Source organism: Salmo trutta, chromosome 12 (genome assembly GCF_901001165.1).
Source record: "Salmo trutta chromosome 12, fSalTru1.1, whole genome shotgun sequence".
Lineage (NCBI taxonomy): Eukaryota > Metazoa > Chordata > Actinopteri > Salmoniformes > Salmonidae > Salmo > Salmo trutta.
In genome coordinates, this window is record NC_042968.1 from 22,097,769 (window position 1) to 22,112,994 (window position 15,226).

Genomic DNA, 15,226 nt, shown 5'->3' on the forward strand with positions numbered 1-15,226 from the left:
TCTCCTCCCCATCTCCCAGGCTATTAGAAGCTGCTCTCCTCCCCATCTCCCAGGCTATTAGAAGCTGCTCTCCTGCCTCTCTGCCCTCCCCATGTATTTTCCATTAGAAGACATGCATCTTGGGAGCCCGTGGTCCTCTGTGTTTTGATTAATATTTTAGCAGCCGCAGGGAGGAAATGGGTCTTCCTCACAGCTCATACGTTATGGAGGGGAGGATGCATGGAGAAGAGGAGAACGGAAGGATGATTGAAGAGGACTGCTGGGGTCTATACTGTTTGTATAGTTGTGTTGTAAAATAATAAGGTGTGTTGCAACCGTCCAGGACTGGGAGACCCATGAGGCGGCGCACAATTGGCCCAATCGTCCTGGTTTTGGCCGGCTGGGATGTCCTTGTCCCATCACACTCTAGTGACTCCTGTGGCTCGCCGGGCGCATGCACACTTACACGGTCGCCAGTTGGACGGTGTTTCCTCCGACACATTGGTGCGTCTGGCTTCGGGGTTAAGCGAGCAGTGTGTCAAGAAGCAGTGAGGCTTGTTTTGGAGGATGCATGGCTCTCGATCTTCGCCTCTCCTGAGTCCGTACGGGAGTTACAAGACTGTAACTACCAATTGGGGAGAAAAAGGGTTAAACAAGTAATAATAATAAAATGTACAAATTTAAAAAAGTTTATACTGAACAAAAATATAAACGCAACATGTAAAGTGTTTGTCCAATGTTTCCTGAGCTGAAATAAAAGCTCCCAGAAATGTTCCATACGCATAAAAAGCTTATTTCTCTCAAATGTTGTGCACTTATTTATTTACATCCGTATTAGTAAGCATTTCTCCTTTGCCAAGATAATCCATCCACCTGACAGGTGTGGCATATCAAGAATCTGCTTATCAGCATGATCATTTCACAGGTGCATGGGGAGAATAAAAGCCCACTCTAAAATGTGCAGTTTCATCACACAACACAATGCCACAGATGTCTCAGGTTTTGAGGGAGTGTGCAGTTGACATGCTGACTGCAGAAATGTCCACCAAAGCTGTTGCCAGAGAATTAAACGTTCATTTTGCTATAATAAGCCGCCTCCAACGTCGTTTTAGAACATTTGGCAGTACGTCCAACCGGCCTCACAACCGCAGACCACGTGTAACCATGCAAGCCATGTAAGCCACATCCGGCTTCTTCACCTGCTGGATGGTCTGAGACGAGTCACCTGGACAGCTGATGAAACTGTGGGTTTGCACAACCAAATAATTTCTGCACAAACTGTCAGTATCTGTCACAGGGAAGCTCATCTGCGTGTTTGTCATCCTCACCAGGGTCTTGACCTGACTGCAGTTCGGCGTCATAACCGATTTCAGTGGACAAATGCTTCCCTTTGATGGCCACTGGCATGCTGGAGAATTGTGGGCTTCACGGATGAATCCTGGTTTCAACTGTACCGGGCAGATGGTGGCGTGTGGGCGATTGGTTTCCTGTCAACATTGTGAACAGAGTGCCCCGTGGTATCGGTGGGGTTATGGTACGGGCAGGCATAATCTACGGACAATGAACACAACTGCATTTTATCTATGGCAATTTGAATACACAGAGATACCGTGACAAAATCCTGAGGCCCATTGTCGTGCCATTCATTTGCCGCCATCACCTTATGTTTCAGCATGATAATGCACAGCCCCATGTTGCAAGGATCTGTACACAATGACCAAGTTCTTCTATAGCCTGCATACTCACCTGACATGTCACCCATTGAGCATGTTTGGGATGCTTTGGACCGACGTGAACGACAGCGTGTTCCAGTTCCCACCAATATCCAGCAACTTCGCACATTGAAGAGGAGTGGGACGACATTACAGAGGCCAAAATACACAACCTGATCAACTCTATGCTAAGGAGATGTGTCGCTCTGCATGAGGCAAATGGTGGTCACACCAGATACTGACTGGTTTTCTGATCCACGCCCCTACCTTTTTTTTAAGGTATCTGTGATCAACATATATTCCCAGTCATGTGAAATCTGTAGATTAGGGCCTAATTAATTTATTGCAATTGACTGATTCCTTATATGAACTGTAACTCAGTAAAACTGTTCAATGTATATTCTCGCATACACCAGATAGGTGCAGTGAAACATTGTTTTACAGGGTCAGCCATAGTAATACTGTGCCGTTGAGCAAATTAGGGTTAAGGTCTTTGCTCAAGGGCACATTGACAGATTTTTCACATTGTCGGCTCGGGGAATTATTTTACTGGCCCAATGCTCTAACCGCCCTAGATGAGGCCTTTTAAATGGTTAACACACACAGGTAAAGATGTTGATCACATATTAAACATTTAATTACAAACCATGTAAATGATAACGTTAATGGCCCAGTGCAGCCAACATTTTGTTTTCTTGTGTTATATACAGCTGATGAAACTAACACTAAAAGTGTGAAAACATTTGATCAGTGTTATTTTCCTGATAGTTGGTGGGTGAAAAGACAATCTACACAGGACCTTCTAATCATCAGGTTTGCATGGGTGGGAGTTTCAGCTTTCCATGGTGACATCACCATGCAGTAATTTAGTTAATAGACCAATAAGAAAGAGAGTTCCATACCTCTCTGCCAATAACAGGTCGTTTTCAGTTTTCCCCTCCCCACTCAGACCATGCAGACAACTTCCAGACAATCCTAGCAAAAAAGCAGGTTTTGCTATTTTTTATGGAAATCTATTACAGTAAGGTCATTAATTGTTTCTCAGATATGATTTGATATTGATATAAAAACGGCTGCATTGGGCCTTAAAAGTACATCATATTTTTAGTTGTGGGTTTAGGTGATGCATGTTTTATGACATGCAGTATGTGACTTGGAAAAATATGACAGAACGATTAAAGATTAATTAACATATGGTAAAGGTTACTGGCAAACAAATCATTCATACTACACTACTGACCTCTTTAAGCTGATGTAAAGGTCAACTCACATTTCTTGAATTGCATTGTTGGTTAAGGGCTTGTAAGTAAGCATTTCACGGTATTGTATTCGGCGCATGTGATCTCACAGCAATTTCTCACCCTACTCTCTTTCCAAGTCCATATTCTTCTTGATTAAATCGGCAATTGTCCCTTTCTTTTCCTCAAGTTCCTTCAACTTCTGCTTGTCTCCCTTCTCGTTGGCACGCTGAATCTGGTTCTTGAGACTCAGCTCCAAGTGAGGCGTCAAGGCGTTCTTCCTCATATTTTGGAAACATTCTGTGAGGTGAGCTCTCAGATTTTTATGGTCGTCAGCATATCTCTTGTGTCCTCTGACATGTTTCTTGTGACTGCATCTCTGTGGGCACATGGTGCATTTCCCTTGTAACATGACTTGGCAGAAGTAGGGTTGACAAGCTACGCACCCGGTATGGCAGTTCATCTCAGCAGCAGATTGCTACCACCTCTGAAGGGATCCTTCCATGTTTGAAACAGTCCTCCAGCTTCAAGCGTTCCACCAATACCTCTATCGTCTGCTTGGTGCGTTGGTGTTGCATTCCATTTAGCTTATCAAAGAATCCTCTCATGCTTTTCATGCCGTTTTACCATGTTGTCTCATAGATATTGTCATAGAAAGGGTTTCTGGTCTGAAAGAGGTGAGTGTTGAACGTGAAGTGAACCGGAACCTTGTCGCCGAGGCGTTTGTAGTCCATGATGATGTCGAGAACATCCGGTCTGGTCTCGTCAGAGTGAGCGATAAGGGTGATGATGTTGTCTTTCATGTCCTTGCCCAAGAGGGACAGGAACGCGTCAAATATGTTTCTCTGATGTTCTGTCAGACGGTTCTGCGTTGCCTTCACCACGTGGCAGACAGCGTCGATGTTGTCCACTCTCTCCTCTTCCAGCAGCATTCTTAGTTTCTCTATCAAAGGTCTGAGTCCATCTCTGTCCTCTATCCCAGGTGTGTCAATGATGGTGAGAGAGAAAGCAACTCAGCATCCTCCCAGCCGAAGATCTCATAGGCTGTCACAGCATTGGTTCTAGGATCGTGAGCCCAACACGTCTCTCTGTCTTTGAAATGCTCTGCGATTTGGAACCTGCCATTATCCTCCCACTTAACTCTGATGGCGAAGTTGACCATAGCGTTGACTAGTGTGGTCTTCCCTGCCCCAACCTCTCCTAGGATCAGCAGGGTCTTGTGCCTCTTGCAAGGGTTGTGCTTTCCTATTGTCATGACGTTGGCCCGTGGGTAAGGTTTATGACCCCCCCCATAAATACCTTTCTCCCTTCCCCTCTCTTACTGACCCTACTGAAGGACTGCTGTCCTGTTAAATATAAAGAGTCTGGGAACATCAAACAAATGGGGAAAGGAACCATATTTACATAATAAAACCAGTTGGAAATATGCTTGATAACGTAATGAGTATGGAGGTCAGTTCATTGTTATCTGGGACATTATGATTGATGACAGGACGACATAAACTGTACCTGAGAAAGTATACACCCTCTAGTTATCAGAGTCACATGGAATTGTTATGCAATTGAAATGTTTGATATTGAAATTGTTTGTTAGGAGATTAAATGTAATTTTAGCTTCCAAATGAGAGAATTGGGTTTTCATAAGGAAAGTGCCCTGCCCGATCAGTGGCCCAACCCTGTGAAGAGACATGGGGTTATAAACGATGAAACACCCCCTTCCCCCCTCTCCACTATATAAGCCTTTGACGAAAAGACATTCACCATGTTCCAGTATGGGAGGTCTGCAGCCTCTACGTTAGAAGGACACATGACAACTAAGCCAACCTCGGCGTGAGCTATGGTATGAACTGGTATGAACTTTGAGCTTATTCACTACAGAAGTGATACTTCCTAGCCGTTGAGTTAGCCGCTGCTAACGTGGGCTAGGAAAGGACGGACTACGGATCCAGTCTAACAACCAGACGAAGATACCACCACGTATCCAATTTACCACCATTGACATTCTTCCACTACAGGAAGATCTGTTGGCCAACCCGGCCAGCATCTACGACCAATCTACCGAAGCGCAGCTCAGAGTAAATATTTATTGCATTTTCCTTTTCCAAATGGGCGGTAATTTAGAATGCATAAGATAATGTATTTACGATAGCATAGCTGCTGTTTCTGTGTTCCTAAATCTTCCCGCTCTTTCATTCAAGCCCAACCCCCTTTCCTTTGTGTAACCAGCTTTCATACAGGTTCCGTTAACCAGGGATGAATTCTGTATGACATCATTGTATTCTGTGTATTTGTAATTCTGTGTGATTAGTTTAGGTATTTAGTAAATAAATAATTAAACCCAATTTTGTATTGCTGATTCAACTTGTTAGCCAGGGTTCGTGAAGATAACCAAGAATTTACAACTTTCATTATGAGACTGAAAATAAGATAAGGGTTAATATTGACTGCTATCGATGTAAAATATTACTAAGTATTTTAAGAGTTTATTCGGAAGATAACGGCTCTATAAACGTTCTTCTGTGGTGCCCCGACTTTCTAGTTAATTACATTTACATGATTAGCTTAATCAGGTAATATTAATTACAGAGAAATAATTTTATAAGTTAGCATGTCATATCACTTAATCCGGCATAGCCAAAGACACGACACTATGGTCCATCTCCGGACTCCGTCCCTCCCATCGACGTCCTTCCGCTTGGTCTTCAGCAGGTACCTTGCAGGTGGTGCTGGGTTGATCACTATGCTGTCTCTACTGATCGTCTCTTTCAATCTTGGAGGATGGTCACCGTTCAGTGTAAAGTCCCTGCAAGGTAGTCATAATCCCTTACATTATTATGATTATAATTATGATTATTCCAGGAAAATAGTTTTTTATAAAATCAAGTGTATATATTTGTTGTTATTAAATATAGATGTTATAAAATGAAAATGTTTTTCATTAGATTTTTGTATATGTAAATGATAATACCTATTAGTTTCACTTACCCCAGGAACTCTGTGTTGTTGACGGTTTCCATTTCAGTTCTCAATAACGTTCAATGAACCAGATAGAGTCTGTAGAGCTGATGTATCTCAGCACCTGGACTGTAAAGAAGATATGGTTAATAACAAATTACAATGCTTGCATATTTTATCACTGAAGTATGTAAAACAGTAATTCTAATAAGCACTTCCCGGAATGACATTGTACTACTGTATTACAGTAAACAAGATGTTGCACAATCTCTTAACATAATCCCCAATACTAGATTTCAGTCAATGTGAATCAATAGGGACACAGGACCCATTAGAAAAATAAACATGCATGTGGATTTTATTAATATATACAGTATATATATATATATAGAGAGAGAGAGAGAGAGAGAGAGAGAAAAGCTATAATCATTTGTATTCTCATCTGTTAAAAAGTAAGGTCAGAGTTATGTAAACATTTTATGAAGAGCAACAAGGAACAAAAATAAACCTTATCTTTCCTCATTCCTTGAATATTCTGTTCACAGCAGAGTAAAAGAGAGCCCAGACAGAGAGCACAGATAAGAACTGGGTTAGATGTAGTATCATTAGACACATATGGTTTCAGAACTACGTCTTCGGCATTGTTAAATCATATGCATCCTAATATAGCAATGTTATTACCTTGATACACTGTGAGTGTATTTTGATTATGATCTATATCATTTGTTTTGCTAGAGGAACCATAGTTTATATTATAACTGTGTGTTCCAGTGCTGCTCTAGGTCTGGTATGTGCTCAGTGCTGGGCCTGTTTTTACAGAGTCTCTTCCATTGATTCCCACTCTCTTTTATTTATGTTTGTTTACTGTGCCGTTTGACTCGAGAAGCTCCCTATCGTTTTTATTGTCCAATGCAATGAAGGGTGCTTTTATCACCATTTGCCTCCAGGTCAAAGGTGACAATGGAGACAAATGGGCTACTGTACAGAGTGATGAACAGGCTGCTCTGAACCAGGGAACATACATCCAATTCATGTATCGCAACGCTCCATTGTTTCACCATTGGAAGCGATTGACTGCATCCTGAAACAAATCGGCCTAAAGAATGAAACATTTGCCACGATGTACAGTAGGGCTGGGAATTGCCAGGGACCGCACAATACGATATTATCACAATACTTAGGAACCGATACAATATGTTTTGCGATTATCACGATTCTATATGTACTGCGATTCGATACTGTGATTTTATTGTGATTCAATATTCCAAACATATTTCTCACCATATGTCTGCTGCAAAGGGACAAGCGAGAGCCATGAGAAACCAAGGTTTGATCGGTCATGGAAATAAAAGTGCTGAAAACCAATTAGCTTCCTATTCAAAAAGAACACAGAGGACAAGCTATGAAGGAAAAATACTGGCATTTTGGTGCTGGTACAGCAACTAGTGCAAAAATAAAATTGCTATATTGTCAAAATGATGCGATACGATATATAATAAAAAATTAAATCCCGACATGTAACTGTAACGATTTTTCAGCCCATCACTAATATACATTATATTGTAAACCAGGTAAAATGGGATTGTTTGTTCATGTGCACTACCAATCAAAAGTTTGGGGTCACTTAGAAATGTCCTTGTTTTTGAAAGAAAAGCACATTTTTTGTCCATTAAAATAACATCAAATTGATCAGAAATACAGTGTAAACATTATTAATGTTGTAAATGACTATTGCAGCTGGAAACAGTAGATTTTTTAATGGAATATCTACATAGACGTACAGAGGCCCATTATCGGCAACCATCACTCCCGTGTTCCAATGGCACGTTGTGTTAGCTAATCCAAGTTTATCATTTTAAAAGGCTAATTGATCATTAGAAAAGCCTTTTGCAATTATGTTAGCATAGCTGAAAACTGTTGTTCTGATTAAAGAAGCAATAAAACTGTCTTTCTTTAGACTAGTTGAGTATCTGGAGCGTCAGCATTTGTGGGTTCGATTACAGGCTCAAAATGGCCAGAAACAAAGAACTTTCTTCTGAAACTCGTCAGTCTACTCTTGTTCTGAGAAATGAAGGCTATTCCATGCGAGAAATTGCCAAGAAACTGAAGATCTCATCCAACTCTGTGTACTACTCCCTTCACAGAACAGAGCAAACTGTCTCTAACCAGAATATGAAGAGGAGTGGGAGGCCCCTGTGCACAACTGAGCAAGAGGACAAGTACATTAGAAGTGTCTCGTTTGAGAAACAGACGCCTCACAAGTCCTCAACTGGCAGCTTCATTAAATAGTACCCACAAAACACCAGTCTCAACATCAACAGTGAAGAGGCGACTCCGGGATGCTGGACTTCTAAGCAGAGTACATTTCGGTCCAGTGTCTGTATTCTTTTCCCCATCTTAATCTTTTCTTTTTATTGGCCTGTCTGAGATATGGCTTTTTCTTTGCAACTCTGCTTAGAAAGAAAATGTGCTTTTCTTTTCTCATATACATAAACAAACAGACACATTGTAGACAGGTGTGAATCAGAAGCATATTTTAGACTGTGTACAGTGAGGGATACGACCAATACATTTCGGCAATACACCACTGTATGTTTCACTTTGCTTTGAGATCCATCTCCCAATAGTGCATTTTGAAACTCTGAGGAGACGGCACTGCTGCATTGCATCCTGGATATCTCAGTCCCTCCACTTGGTATTTCTCTCAGACAGCGTAACCTTGGCAAAATGTCATGTGACTCCTGGCGCTAAACACCGCTTTGCCCATTAGTTGTGTTGGTTGACCAATATATGAATTATTCCTGCTGTATTATTCAGGAATTTATTCCCCTGGTGTTGCCATGTTGATGAAGTGCAGTATGGAGGTTGAGTGTTAGTAATTACTCACCGTGTGTTGGGAGCAGTGGGCCACGTATGGTGAGAGGGGCTGGCACATTAGCAAAATACAAATGAAGGATAGGCCTTACTGGTGCCGCTACTTTTTTAAGCTCATGCTAGTCCTTTTATACTGCCGTGTCCTTGGGCCAGGCCTGGTTTTCATGCTTCTATCAGCTAGGTGTTGTCTGGCTAATGAAGGTTGGTTTTAATTAATACTTAGGAACCGATACAATATGTTTTGCGATTATCACGATTCTATATGTACTGCGATTCGATACTGTGATTTTATTGTGATTCAATATTCCAAACATATTTCTCACCATATGTCTGCTGCAAAGGGACAAGCGAGAGCCATGAGAAACCAAGGTTTGATCGGTCATGGAAATAAAAGTGCTGAAAACCAATTAGCTTCCTATTCAAAAAGAACACAGAGGACAAGCTATGAAGGAAAAATACTGGCATTTTGGTGCTGGTACAGCAACTAGTGCAAAAATAAAATTGCTATATTGTCAAAATGATGCGATACGATATATAATAAAAAATTAAATCCCGACATGTAACTGTAACGATTTTTCAGCCCATCACTTATATACATTATATTGCAAACCAGGTAAAATGGGATTGTTGGCTAATGAAGGTTGGTTTTAATTTGGTTAATGCTGCAGGGATAAGAGGTCTGGTATCTGTATGGAGGGGATGGAGTTAAATGGGCGGCATGGACAGGATCCATTGGCTTAAAGAGGCCCACCCCTCATTGGCTATTTATAGAGTGCATTCTGTTGTGTGCAGGAGGACAGGGCATCTAGCAGGGGGGCTAATGCAAACATTAGGAGGCTCCTTGATAGGGCTTTAGCGACTGGTGGTATATTTCCACACATGACACACAAGGCGAGAGTGGGAGGAGTGGAACAATCTATGTGAAGTGCTTTGAATCCATCAGCCACTCTGTCCAATGTACAACATCACAGCAAGTAATGCATCTGTGAGGTCTATGTCAAATAGAATTGTACAGCAAGGCTTGGAGTGTATTTTAGCTCTAACCGTTATTTACAAAATTTAGCATTGAACCTCGTTGTTCAAGGCCAACAGCATTTACCTTCAGAAAGCCAAGACATATTGTGAGAGCGAGGTGAAAAATAAGTTATTTGTAGGCAGTGAGAATTCCCTAACACCTCTTAAAGCATAGGGAGGGCGCTATCCATAAGTCTGCAACAATGTCATTAAGCATGTCACGTGAATAGGAAATTACAGGAAACGGTAGACTAAGAATTCCCCCACTCTCTCTCTTTTTTCTCTCTCTCCTCCTCTTCTCTCTCGCTCACACTGTCTTTCTCACTGTAATGTGGAGAGGTTTCTTCATTAAAACTGACAGAGGAGTCAGAGGCAGGGGAAGTGCTATAGCTCTGCAGACCTGTCACCACTTTCTCCACAAACTATCATTTAATGCTGTACAATAATTGAAATAATTATTTCATTTACTGACGAGCCTGCCAAATATTGAACTCGAAAACTGCCGACAGGAAAGATAATGTGATCCCGCATGGCTTTTTCTTTTTAAATTCATTTTCTATTCTAATGTATTAAATACATACATTTCCTTGGTAATGGTTTGCGCGTGCCAGAGAAACAGCCCATTCAATTATGCCTTTAGTGGGAGGTTTATGCTTTAAACAAGAACAACTCTAATAAATGCCAATAAATCTGTGGAGGTGTCCATTTTTCTGCAGCCCTAAATGTGTGCTTAGGTAATCCCTTGCTCTGCGTCGGCCATTTTGCAGGAGGTAATGAGGAAGGTTTTGCAGCAAGTAGGACACTATTAGGAAAATAAGCATTAGCATTTGTCAAAATTGGTAGAGAGAGGAAAGAGAGGCCTCACACATTAGTGTGGATCAATTCTGAGCAATATCCCTTCTGAGCAGTATGAAATCATTTTTTTCTCCAAAGTTTATTCTCTCTTATGCAGTAATATGGTGTTATTTTCTTAACCCTTTACACTCGTTGGAATTGGTCTATATGGATAGAGCTAAACTGAAGTGTTCCATACAGAAGAAATATGAAAATGCATAACCATTGTATTAATTGAAAGGGGACATTTTGGAGATAATAGGAAAATGAATAGACCAAATGTGAGTACACAACAGTACTCTTAATTAACACAAGACTAAATCCAAACATTACACTGTTGATTTTATGTGCGTTTTACAATTACTGTACTTTTCGCCACATTTGTTCATAACGAAATCTGAAAATACTCTGTATACATTCAGTAACATAATAAGACTATTCCTGGAAAATGTGGGGCAGGTGCAACATACTGTAAGACAAAATATTTACAAGGGTTTGAGTGAGAGGAAACTGGTGTCTCCAAGTGACCACACACCTCTCCAAAGTGTGCACTGTTCCTAAGCAATTTCAATGCACTTTTATGACTCAAAGAAGAGTCTTCAACTGCAAGTTAGCTACTTGTTTGAGCTCTACAAGCACAAATCAAATCAAATCAATCAACACTTGTAGTTGTTTTGTTTGCATCCCCACCGTCAAACAATTGCTGTTGTTTACGTAATCCAAAAACGATCCATTAAAAATCACAATCTGGGTCAGGTGGGCATCATTTGTAAGCTTGTTCTACTGCAAAAATGACTAGCTAAGTTCTAAAATACGATCTTACAGCGTTAGGCTTTCACAGGGCAATTCAGAGAAACAGATAATACTTTTGGTGCGCATAGAAAGGAGTCATAAGTGCATTCAGGTGCGTCTTCTGCAGCGAATTTTCTTCACAATAACAAAGAACAACCCAATGTATGACAACGTGTCATCTTGTAACTATTCATTAAAACATAGTGATCATAAACGTTGACACTGTATATGACATGAGTTTTATGATTTGGAAATGTGAAGTGCAGATTTGGACTCATGTGTTTGGCTTGCTTGTATGACATCAAAGCTCTATTTATTATAATCTTCAACATCTCATCTTTCAGAACACATTGAGTCCTCTTGATTTACAGCATTTCCCTCACTCAGACAACAAAAGATTTTCTAAAGTTGCCCAATTAGCGGGAGGTATGGGGGCATCTTCTTGTCATGAGCAGTACTCACGTTTAGAACGGCTGTCAGTCAAAACCCATACAGAGCTGTGAAGTGAAGAGCCTGAACTCTGACATCATGTATAGCATGTTACTGTACAGCCATTACGTTCCAATTCAAGCACTTATTATTGTCCAAATCTGCACTGTTGGTTAAGGGCTTGTAAGAAGCACTTTACGTTAAGGTTTACACATGTTGTATTCGGTGACAAATAATATTTGAAATCTCCCTTTTTCAACCCGTATACGGGTACAAGTGTAAAGGGTTAACATTCTAATTATTTACCCTACAACTACATATGCTTATCTTACTAATACTTATGTGATACTGTTTTGTTTAATACTGTTTGAGTAGTTTCATTAAACTTTTTGCCTATCCACCGTACCAAGTTTTCTTCCTGGGTAATCAAACTCATCCAATGCAGCTTTCACACTACAGTTCAGTACATTGTCACTCTGTACCCTGAGGTCAGTTACTCCAGCTAACAGGTAATTACAGGTGGTCTCTTCTGTCTGGCCACAAACGAGAGCGGTCAGGGGAGTAACCACTGGTAAGAGCTTTGTAGCCTGGGGCCATTATTCAACCACTGTGTTGAAAGAGAAACTTCCATTCTCTCTCTCTCTCTCTCTCTCTCTCTCTCTCTCTCTCTCTCTCTCTCTCTCTCTCTCTCTCTCTCTCTCTCTCTCTCTCCTCCATCCATCTGTTATATTCCATAGCGGGGATGATTCAGTGATTGGCAGGTTCAGCCTCTCTCTCATCTCCCACTCTGTACCCCCGGGGGCGATGGGCGACGGCTAGGGAGGGTCAGAGTGGCTGAGGAAAATAACCTTCATTGTGTTGATTACAGTAACGACAGATAGGCAGTGGGATCCCCCGGATGAGTGGAGAGACAGAGAGAGGGGGGAGAGTGGGGTGGAGATAGAGAGGGGGAGTAGTGGAGAGAGATACAGAGGAAGGGGACAGAGAGAAAGGAAAGGGTGCGTGAGGGAAAGAGAAAGCTAAAATGGGGTGAGAGAGAAAGAGAGAGCAGGGAATGGATGAAACGGGGGTAAAGGGAGCTGGAAAGAGAGCTAAGGAGAGAAAGAGGAGTGGAGAAGTACTTGGGCCTTTGCCTGAGTCTAAGAGATGAGTGCTTTATTTACTGCAAGCGGTCCCCACTTACATCAAGGTCCTGTTCCACCAAGCCTCTTATTTTATAATGGGAACACATCTCTGCATTCAGATAAAACGCCTGCAACCATAAACACACACACACACACACACACACACACACACACACACACACACACACACACACACACACACACACACACACACACACACACACACACACACACACACACACACACTCTGTCACCACTACCACCCCCTCACAGACATACATACAATACAGACTCTACCTGCCATATCATTTGAGTGGATAGTTCAGGCCAACTTTCACATGAGATTACATATGATAATAGGAGTCGCTTACTGACATTAAAGCATGCATGTTTATGTGCTCATTGACTTCTCTCTCTGTGGGTTTTTCACATCACATCGGGGAAAGTGTTTTCCCTCGGAATGGAATTTGACTCAATCTGCAAAGTGGGGTTCAAATGGGGCTGAGGAGGATATGTGAGTACCTGTTAACGTCAACTCCCACAGTAAAAGAGTGGGGACTGCCAGTGTGTGTATCATTACTCAGAGCTCACAGCTCCTGTTTTCAGATTGAATAACACGATTAAAGTCCCCTTGGCTGTTTATTAGCATCAAGTTATGTGCATATAATGTTAAAATCAGTTTGGCGTAATGCAGAGCGGTGCGGTGCTACCTCCAACCCCTTGATTCTAATTACTGTTAGACTTCCTGGATTCTGATCAGGTTTTACTTTGACCTTCCTGTTGACCCACATGTGGAATCAAGACGTATGTGAATATTTTCCACACAGAAAACTAGCCTCTCTCTATAGCTTCTCCATATTCAGATCAGATTCCTCCCCTCCTCTCACCAGAGCACAACACATTCCTCCAAATCACACACACCTCAGAAATCCAACATGGCCGCCGTCAATGGGGAGAAATGTTAGATTGATTAGCAGAGGTTTTACCAATACAAGGAGAGAGGAAAACGATCCCCGAAATCCACTTACGTATCAGCGGGGCGCTTTTATCCCTCCCCATCAACATGATATACGGCGGCGGTCGATGCGTTGGGCTACTTACACGTGACTACATAATGAAATGGCGGGGTAACCGGAGAAAGCGTGGGCCCCTTACCGAGGAGTATTTAGTTAAGTGTACAGATTAGCATAAGAAAAGCAATCGCATAACATCAACAGGGACCTCTAATTGAGCCATTGTTCATGTACGTGGGGGAACGTCGCCATTCGCTCCCCTCCAACCTCCTCCCACACACACACACACACACACACACACACACACACACACACACACACACAAACACTCCACTGATCCATTCTCAATCCATTGGTTCTGAGAGTGTTATGAACAGGGTCTGTGTGTGTTTACATGTGTGTGTGCACCCACTGGGTAGAAGTCATCTCTCACCATTGATCCACACTCCTATATAGGAACAGGAAAGAGGGGAAAGTAGCAAGTGGACGCTTACTCAGCCAATAATGTGCAGGCTGGTTATAATTTTAAATCCATCGCCTTCCAATCGAGGCCATTGATCCGGGGGGGGGTGGGGGGGGGGGGGGCTCCTGTTTATTAGATTTGTACCCCTCCTCTCTTAATGTCCAATCTTCCCTACTGACTCTACTTCTTTCATGTAGCCTACACTCTCTCAAACACAGTCAGGGGACATTAGCCAATGCAGGGCATACCAACTGATTACTTAGCATTGCTTTCACAAAGGTTTGATCCTCTTCCTTGCCTTTACATTAGAGTCAATACGTTGCTATTGGGATGCTATACTCCTATCTCTATTATAGTTGCAAATATCAAGATGAAGAGTTAACTTTGAGAGCATAGTTCTAAGTGTAATGTGACCTTTGACTCCCAGGTACTACACCAAGATAGTGCTGTTTACCCTCCACCTTCTACTCCCACAATGCTGAGAACAAAGTACAAAGTTCTTCATCTCATAGCAGTTAATGAAGTTGTTGTAAAACAGCTCTAGAGACTTCGGACTGGTTGCATCAGAAGTGGAATGCAGGATGGAGACAGCGAGACCAATGGGTTCAGTCACCTTGGCATGGGGTGCTTCGCTTTCCCCTCTGTTTCCCCTCTGACTTTGACTGTGTGGAGTGGACGTCTCGCTCCCTCAAAGCTTTTAACAGGCAGGCGTAATAGCCCTGTGGTTTTGAAGAGGCCAAGGATTGAGCTAGATGTAGCGTCTCCCTCTTAAGCAGCCAGTGTGCTGGCGTCTTCTGTG

At 42.0% G+C, this 15,226-nt stretch overlaps 1 protein-coding gene across 1 annotated transcript; it reads right to left on the reverse strand.

The window, feature by feature from the left end:
- Positions 1–2,654: 2,654 nt before the first annotated feature.
- LOC115204738 (uncharacterized) lies at positions 2,655–6,035 on the reverse strand. The gene is made up of 5 exons (XM_029770453.1): positions 5,915–6,035; positions 5,597–5,732; positions 3,908–4,214; positions 3,557–3,848; positions 2,655–3,366 (listed from the first exon to the last, which is right to left on the reverse strand). Exons 1-5 carry the CDS (start codon positions 5,944–5,946, stop codon positions 3,054–3,056), a joined length of 1,080 nt encoding a protein of 359 aa, XP_029626313.1. The 5' UTR covers positions 5,947–6,035; the 3' UTR covers positions 2,655–3,053.
- Between the last annotated feature and the right edge of the window lie 9,191 nt (positions 6,036–15,226).